The 9,539-nt window shown below is 32.5% G+C and overlaps 1 protein-coding gene across 1 annotated transcript; it reads left to right on the top strand.

The window, feature by feature from the left end:
* The first annotated feature begins 3,790 nt into the window (after positions 1–3,790).
* On the top strand, positions 3,791–4,680 carry LOC18032616 (protein TPX2). The gene is given in 4 exon segments (XM_024191101.1): positions 3,791–3,865; positions 3,969–4,028; positions 4,111–4,205; positions 4,554–4,680. Coding segments are annotated over 4 exon segments (297 nt in total). The 5' UTR covers positions 3,791–3,850.
* The last annotated feature ends 4,859 nt before the right edge of the window (positions 4,681–9,539 follow it).

Below are 9,539 nucleotides of genomic sequence, written 5' to 3'. Positions count from 1 at the left end.
TACATCTACAAGACCGTATCTCTGAACTGGACATCGATCTCAGACGAATGATTAACAATCAGAGCCCATCACACACCTGATCTTCAAAGGAAACTCACAGCCACTAATCTCAGCATAGCTGATATCTCTCTAGGAAAGATTTTCCAAATGACAATGCTATGTCTCGACAAGATCTGTGAACAAAAAGAAATTTTCAAAGATCTCATGGAAGATGAAAAATCCTTTTCTGAAGCCTGTAAAAAACCCTATCTCAAGATAGAGTGCAAAGATGAAAAGAAGTGTATTTGTCCAACCAGAAAGAAGAAACATTTTTAGAAACACTTCTACAAGAAATCATCCTCCAAAAAACCTCTCCGATATTTCAAGAAAAATGATGTTTCTCAGTACATAAATAAAAAACACAACCGTTGCTTCATCTGCAAGAAGGGCGGCCACTTTGCTCGAACCTATCCTCACAAGTCTGCCAAAGTTGTTCGTCTCATACAACACCTTCAACATTCTTCTCAGATAAAGGTTGTAACTAGGGATTGGGCAAAAGGTTTTGAGATAACTCTGGTTTGTGTGTCTGTCTGTTTTTCAAAAAGACATCTTTTGGAATCTCATTACAAAAGGATGAGTCTTCTATTTTATAAGTTGAATGGGTTCCAAGTTTGGGCCGAAGCCTAACTCAGCCTCAAAAGACGTCTCAAGAGTTGAGGACTGCCCAACACTTATAAACTGGCCAGGACCCAGCGCACCCAAGTGATGTGGGATTTACAACAACTTAACACCTAGACAAGTGTATGAGGATCAAATGTCGATACAAAAGAGAGTGATACAAAAAAAGAAAACGAGAGTACAAAAGAAAAAGGGATTGAGAGAAAAAAGTGAAAAGGTAGAAAATAATGATAATTAAAATTCATTTTTCTAACATCTAGAATGTATTATCTAATACAAACTAAATGAAAATCTTCAATCGCAGAGGTTAAATTTCCCATAAGAAATTTTAAAATAAACCAAGAAATTTGATAAATATAAAAGGAGTATAAAATAAGTATTACAACGAACGAAGAGGGGGTCTTCAAAAACAAGTGTAAATGCTTTAATTTATTTCCTCCGAATAAGACTATAAGAAGTTTATCTATTCAATCCTCCTTTAATTAGTTAAAAAGGTTTGTATGTATTAGTTAAGAAGGGCTGCATATTTATTTTTTCTGTTATGTCGTTTTACGAGCTAATCATTATCAAGTGATTCCCTATAACTTAAATTCTAAGCATTATTTTGGTTGTATAAATTTCGAATCGTGACCAAACAATGTAAAAAAGCCAAAAAGGCAACAAGGGTTTAGATAACGGCTTTAACAAGAAATGCTTGAAAGTGGGTGGTTAACAACCTTTTTGCCGCTTTTTGGCGCTCTTTGGAAATTATTAGTTGGACGATAATTACATTAACCAAAAAGCAATAGTACTTGGATTACCTGGATCACTTTGTACCATGCTCAAATTTAAGTTTTCTTTATAGATCTAATCCGATGGATTTAATATCCCTTGTACTAACCAAACGACTAAGGCCTTCGTCCCTACTCAATTACAAACTTATAAGATATTATAAGATATAACGTAATTGGTTGAATTTCATAATTCTTAGGTCACATGAACTTTTTTATTATTTTGTATTTTCATCTAATTAATAAATTTATGTCATATCAAAATAAAATAAATTTGTAAAAGAGTTTATAACTATATCATCATTCAATTTACTTATACAAAATATAGGATTTTCCCCTCAGGTTGTACTCACTCTCAAAAACATTTTAGACTTTGTAATTGTAGAGACTCTTACCCTTTTTAATAATTACGTTGGGTAGGTAATTATTTTCATAATTGTGATATTAATCGGAAAAGTTATATTTCTCGAATTGAAATAAATGCTTGTTGCGTCACAATAGAAATGATTTAAGTTGGCTACAATAGATTTCTTACTATAAATATTGGCAGACTTAGCATAAAAATTTAGGCTATATAACAATATAAATAATTTAGGTTGTTGTAAGTAGATTCGTAATTGTAAATCAAACAACTTTAAAATTAGTCCAAATCTTTTTTTCAAAAAAAAAGTAAAAGTATTTTTATTGTTTTCCCCTGTTTTCTTGAAAAAGTTCTTAATTCATATTATCAGTAATGGTATCATGGGATATATTTAACATATACATGTTAGAGAATTTTGGAAACTTAAGCACAAATATACCCATTTCATTGAATAAAAGGATAAGTAAAGTTAATACTGTTATAACAATACTGTTATAACAATAAGAAAGTTTTGCTTAATTTCACCAAATAATTAAATAGAATTATGTCCATTTTCCCTGCAAACTAAGATATGTAAAATTGGAGTATGAACATTTTCTTGATTTCTAATAACACGACTAAATTAATTATCTCAGTAGTTAGTTTTTTCTAGTCACTTTTTTTTCTTGGGGTTTGATTGAAGATAACTGAGTGGTTTGATTACTTATATTAGTTTGAAACAAGAAATTAAGTACGTTGTTTAATAAGCAAGAAGAGATTTGAAGGAATTTATTAGTATGGTATATGACAAATAAGCAAGCATGAGAGCGAGATTTAATCAGAAAGTTTGGTACAAGAGAGAATGGAAATGCTGGTGATGTTCCAGCAGAAAGAAAGACAGCTACAAATCTCCAAACTTTGGTCTTTTTGTGCCCTTTAAATTCAGTTTGATTCTATGATAATGTTGTGGTTCAATTGTCGCAACTAGCCTAACATGGAGAAAGCACGCACCAAGTCTGCACTAAAGGTTTTTATGCTTCCTGTCAATAAACTCCTCCATTTTGGCTATTGGTTTCTGTAGAATAAATTACTAATTAAACTTTTTTTTTAATAAGTTTGTCAAAGCTGGTTCACAATCTGCAGGATCGTGGAGTACCACAGCAAATGGAATGGTGAGATACATTAAACTTTATCCAGCTTTAAAAGCCCATTCAAATTTATTGCCGCGTCGGCAATCCAATCGAGTCTAAAATGAAAAATATTTAATGATATTGGCTGACATCGGAGTGATAAAAACAGTGAAACTATACAGTGCTCCGAGTTGGTATATTATAAAGACACTGTTTGTGGGACAATGTTGGGGCCAAATATCATTATTACTCATAATTTAAAAAGTCCTATCACATGCCCATTTATTTTAAAAGTTGTTGAATAAGCATGTAATTAAAATAAATGAATCCACATCAGAAGTTTCACATTAATAGCTGACGAAAAATTCGGGGATTTTATACGTTCTAAATTAATATGATCAGCGGTTATCAACTGCGATAAAAGGAAAAAAATATAGCGGATACATTATTTTTATTATTATTGGGTACAATTTGAAACTGACAGCTTTCATAAAAGATTTTGTAATAGTTTTTTTTTTTTGCAAGTAATTTAACTGAATTCAAAAGCAGAACCTTCTTTCTATCATAACCTAAAAAATTCAAAGTGATAATGATGCAATAATTCATTTATAGCAGCGCTAGCTCTTTCATAAATATTACATTGCAAGCTTTATTTTTATTTTTCCATTTTTCATCTGGGGAATTAGATAACAGCCGTTAGATCGCCACTTTGATTTTTTGCATCAATATATCATGTATAAAGGAATTCTTGACAGGCAAAAGATTTTAATAACAAACTTTATAAAGTAGGCTTCTTTATATTTTAATCAAATATCAATCCTGGAATCTCTCTTTGAAGTATAATTGAGAGATAGATCCCATGCATTCATATTTATCTTCAATAACAGGCAAAAGAAAACACAAAGCCGCAAGAGTTCACACTCCATACTCAACAAAGAGCTGTTAAACGAGCAATGTTCAACTATTCTGTGAGTATGCAATATATGTATTTAATTATAAGTTTACTCTAATGTATCAACTTGCTATTTAGGTCAGAGTCGAAGCCTTTTCTAACCTCTTTGATGCACACAGGTTGCAACAAAACTATACCTTGAGCAGGTACAAAGGAAGAGAGTGGAGAAGTTGCAGAAGGTATAGCTACTCTCTCGTTAGTGTATGTGTATATAATTTAACATTGTGTCTAAGTTGTCATTTCAATTGGATGATCTTGCAGATGATAGAAGAAGAAGAGATACGATTGATGAGAAAGGAGATGATTCCAAGAGCCCAGTTGATGCCTCTATTTGATAGACCTTTCTTTCCCCAGAGGTTTTTATATATATAATCTAGAGCAGATCTACTATATAATTAATTTGAGTTAACTAGTTAGATTAAGATTTCCATTCTCAACTATAAATCTTATTTGTTATTAAAGAGAGGATAAATTATATTATTTAGTCCCTATAGTTTGTGCTAATTATTCATTTGTTATATAATTTAAAATATTTTGAAAATATACTTGTCGAATTTGATTTTTAAGGATAAAATAATGTTCTTATTTCACTAAAATTAAAATTAACCTTACAGATAAAAAATAAAAATAGATAACAATTGAATAGGTTTTAATGAAAATAGAAGTACGAACCTTATAATTGTCTTTTTCCTTATAATTTGCAGATCAATTTGACCATTAACGGTTCCGAGAGAGCCAAGTTTCCGTATGGCGAACAACTGTTGGAGTTGCATTTCTAATAATGAAATCTACAATTTTGAGCACTCTCATGCTTGGAAGCCCTTAAAATAATATAATTAATAAGATTACCATTTGTTTGATTAATATTTGTGTATTCATAAATGTTATTTGTGCATTTATGCTGCACAGCTAATTTGTCAGATAGACTGTTGAGTGTACGTAGTAGATATGAATAGATAATTTTAGCGGTGATTGTTTCATTATCAAAATTTCTTTGATTTAGCAAACTTTACATAATGTATTCAAAATATTAAAAAGTAAATCTTATTTTATTGTTTTGATCCATTTTAATTAGTAGATACACTTGTTCAAAATTTCATTAGAGTCGTACAACCAATATAAAAATGTAAATTGTTGATAAAAGCTATACAATTTTTGTTTTTAGATTTCAACCTTTCCACATGTCCTAAATTGATTGTCTAGACATGCTTTCATTTTCTTGGATTGTCTTTGCGTTGAAATGGGTTTTCAGCTTATAATATAATGGGGTGTTGATTTGCTGAGTTGTCAATTCAGGAGTTACACTCATGATAAGTGATGACATAATCATGCTCATGTTAAAAATTACAATAGTGACACTGTTTTTGTTGAATGAATCATATTTAAATAGATAAATAAGATAATCAACTTATGTATAGATAGTAGTTTGGGACCATAATACCCCAAGTGAGAAATGGAGAATTAGATGGAAGGGACGTTAACAATAAATTGGTTGTAGTTATGGTGTTGAATGAATAATTTGGACTGAAGTAGAAGTATTCTACGAAGCTTATTACTAAAAAAATCCTAAAATTAGACTAAATATAGTCGTGGGTCTTAAATGAATAATTTGAACAAAAGTAGAAGTGTTCGATTTGTGAGTTAGTATTTCAAAATACCAATATCTCACATTGTTAAGAAAAAAGAGCACAAGTTTATTTATATATAAAATCCAAATATGGTGTGTCAACAAGCCTATTAATAGGAGGTCTAGCGCATGAAACCAAGCCCAAAAGAGGATCCCATTTAGGAAAGCTTTTAACTGGGTGCTAGCACCCAAAATCTTACACCTTGTGGGATCCCCCTCACCCGCATGAAGTGTCGTGCATGTGTTGGGGCTTGGCTTAATTTTGCATTTTTGCCCTTTGTTATATTGAGTTATATTGATTCATTTATAACCTTACTAATTATCTAAAGTCATTATGACAGGGAATTATTGACTTAGAATGCTGGTAATAAAGTCATGGGTGCACAATACTGAAATCTCTTGGTAGTTTCTACTATGATGTTTATTACCCATAAAGAATGCATTTGAGATTTTATAAACTAAACAAAAAATAAGTAGTTGAAGCTATTAGGACCTAACAATATTATATTGGTGATTTTCTGCACTTTAGGTATAGTAGATGGTAAATATGTGTCTGGTCATTTGTTGGTTAATATCTTAAAAAGGAGGAAGTATTTCTCCCTGAATGCTTTGAATCTAGTTTATATTAAAACTACGAAACATAAGAAGAAATAAGTGAGTCTTGAAGATGCTATTATTCATATTGGGATTGAGGAGAGAAATGGAATTAGAGATGCATCTGATTAAGCTAAAGAATTACATTCTAATGTAAATCTAATTGAGAACACTCCTTAACATAATTAAAATAACCAAAAAGAAAGGTCGTTGCCTTATTTGTGGAAAAATTGGGCACTATGCCTCAACAAAAATCCTCCTAAAGCTATTGATGTTGAGGGAGAAGGAGAAGACACCATTGCTACTGTAGTTGTCTCTATGGTGAATATAGATGATGGAAACAAGGATCAGGTGATTGATTCTAGAGGCTATTAAACATATATATAGCTCTTTCTTTGACTATACTTTAGTGACAAAAGGAGAGGAAGTTATTTACCTTGGTGATTCTCGGTCAACATCGGTCCAAGGCAAGGGTAAATTTCTTCTGAAGCTTACATCTAGGAAAACTCTCTTACTTACTAATTGATGCAAACCCTGCGGTAAAACTTCGAGACCCACACTTGATTAAAAATTTCAATTGCGTAAGAAAGTTCTTGATACAAACCTCATCAAGAACTGGTGCGACCCTAATCAATTTAGTCCCCAAGATCGAATCTAAACTTAGAATTAAGTGGAACTGCGACCCAATGCTTAATGAAAGCATGAACCTTGGTATGTAAGGATGCCACAATAAGTTATAGATGATCTGATTGGTAAGTCAAGAGTTTGAACACCATAGAAATCTGATAAGTTCAAAGAATTTGTTTAAGAACAAAAGAGAATTAACTCTCTCACCAATTGCATCAAAACTGATCTTCTCTTTTTATTGGATGTGAGTACATTATATAGGGTTGGTTATAAGAATTTTTGGAAGTAAATCCTAAACCAAAAATAAATCAAAATATGAATTTAAACAAATAGGAAAGAATCTAAATCAAATAAGAATCGTAATCTAAGCGAATAAGAAAGAATCTAAATCAAATCAAAATCCTAATCGGCTTAAATGCCTTACATTAATTAAAATGGAAACTAGGCAATAAAAAGAGAAATAACTAATTTGTTTCTCCACTACCCTTCTCAAGAACCAGGAAAGTATCCGAAAAAGGAAAATAATATATTTTCCCACTACAAACTTCCTATTTCATAGAAGTGATTATTTGGAAAATTCAAGAGTCTAAATCATGCATTTATTTCAACGGGCCTCCATGCGTAAAACACTTCTTTGAATTTCTTTACTTGAGTTCTTGTGATGGGTCCGACAGGAACTTGAATAGGATCTGAATATGCCGCATCCCACGTGCTTGTGACAGTTTTGTCCTCAATCTCATCATTCCCCTTCTCTTGAAGAAGATTTGTCCTCAAATCATCACCTGCATAAAAAAGGACTCAAATCAGAAACATTAAAATTAGCACTTACGTTGTACTCACCAGGCAAATCCAACTTGTATGCATCATCATTAATCCGTTCCAAAACTTGGAAAGGACCATCCCCTTGATGTAATAACTTAGATTTCCTTCGTTCTGGAAATAAGTAACCACCATGCGTAAAGTACTTACCATCTGCGGTCTCTTCACAACCTTTGTATTCAACACTAAAATCATGGTCGTTGGCATACAATTCCTTAATATGTTCAAAACCAAGCAACTTAGCATTAAAGGTTGAGATTAATACATACCTACGAGAAAGCGCATCTACAACAACATTTTCCTTACCTTACTTGTAACGAATGACATATGGAAATGTCTCTAAGAATTCTACCCATTTAGCATGCCTCTTATTCAACTTATGTTGGCCTTTAAGGTGTTTCAAGGACTCACGATTAGCGTTGATCACAAACTCCTGAGGCCATAGGTAGTGCTGCCACATTTCTAATGCTTGAACCAACACATACAACTCCATATCGTAAGTAGGGTAGTTTAAGGCTGCCCCACTTAGTTTCTCATTAAAGTAATCAATTGGTCGTCCTCCTGCATTAGGACTGTGCCAATACCAATACTTGAGGCATCACAAATTCTTTTGGCCAAAGATAGTGCTGCCATATTTCTAAAGCCCTAATTAATGCATACATTTTTTTCACTAAAATATGTAATATGATGTCCTTCTTGCATTACAACAACTCCAATAGCTATTTCTTAAAGCATCACACTCAATTTCAAAAGTTTTAGCAGAGTATAGGTAATGCAAGCAGAGGTGCATTGGTTAATTTCTCTTTAATAAAATTAAATGCCTTTTCTTGTTCTTCCTCCCACTTCTTTTTAATTACTTCATTTAAAGGTACAGCTAGACTACAAAAGTCTTTCCCTAATCTTCTATAAAAGAGCCAATCCATATAAACTTCTAACATTACCCACACTTGTAGGCTTTGGCCAATCTTGAATTGCTTTGACCTTTTCTTCATCTACTTTGATTCCTAAGAAATACACGCTTATCTATGCAAAAAGTACACTTTTTGAGGTTAGCAAACAACGTTTCTTTTCTTACAACATCTAAAACAAGATTTAAATGTTCAACATATTCATCTAAGTTTATGCTATTCTAAGTACATGGCGTTGTTATACCAAAGCAATGATAACAGAGTTATCCTTTGGACCAGTAGTCCGCATGCTCGGGTTTCCAGGCAATATACCTAGAAAACGAGAATGACGTGGTTGCGAGATACCAGACATTATGTATCTTACGATGAACTAAGAACCTAGACAACCCAAAAAGACACAGACTCTCCTTAGTTTAAAGGCAGGGTTCCGTCTATTGTCTCTGAACAAAGAAAGAATAAGAGCCTGACTAGAGTTCTGATGTACAAGATCCTTTTTCAAGGCAAGTGCAGAGCATACTTGCAGAAGATAGACATTGAACAAGGGTAAGAGTTCTAAACCTAAAGAATCTTAGGATTAAAGAATAGAAACGAAGGTTTTAGTTATCCATAGGGTGGAATATTGAAACTTGAAATGTTATAAAAAACCTCAATTTTTATTCAAATAACTTCTCCTTATATAAAGATAAGGAGGGGAAAAGACAAAAGCTGGATCGAGATCATTCCAGCTGGCATACACGCACACTTATTTTACAAAAGTAGGTAGGGCTCATTGGTACAGTAGTGACCGACAAAAGTAAAGTGCACGATTACATAAGGACAAACAACTTTAAAAAGCTAAAGCATAAAATACTTTATTTTACATTATTACAAATTGACAAATCTCTTAAAGAGATATGGTTCCATCTTCAGATGAGGATTCAGTCTCGTCAGGGTCACAATCAGGGTCCTTGTCTTTTTTTAGGATTCTTTCTCAATGAGAACATCCTAGAACACATGGCCAAGGGCAATCTCGGACTTTTGGTGAGAGAGGAGTTTGCTGAGGGAAATGTTCTGGTTGGGTTGAAAATGACAGATATTGAGAAGAGGATGATCCAGGAAAATCATATGGTGATGGT

The sequence above is a fragment of the Citrus clementina genome, unplaced genomic scaffold (genome assembly GCF_000493195.1).
Source record: "Citrus clementina cultivar Clemenules unplaced genomic scaffold, Citrus_clementina_v1.0 scaffold_9, whole genome shotgun sequence".
In the NCBI taxonomy this organism is placed as follows: Eukaryota; Viridiplantae; Streptophyta; class Magnoliopsida; order Sapindales; family Rutaceae; genus Citrus; species Citrus x clementina.
This window is presented reverse-complemented; position numbering and strand designations above follow the sequence as displayed.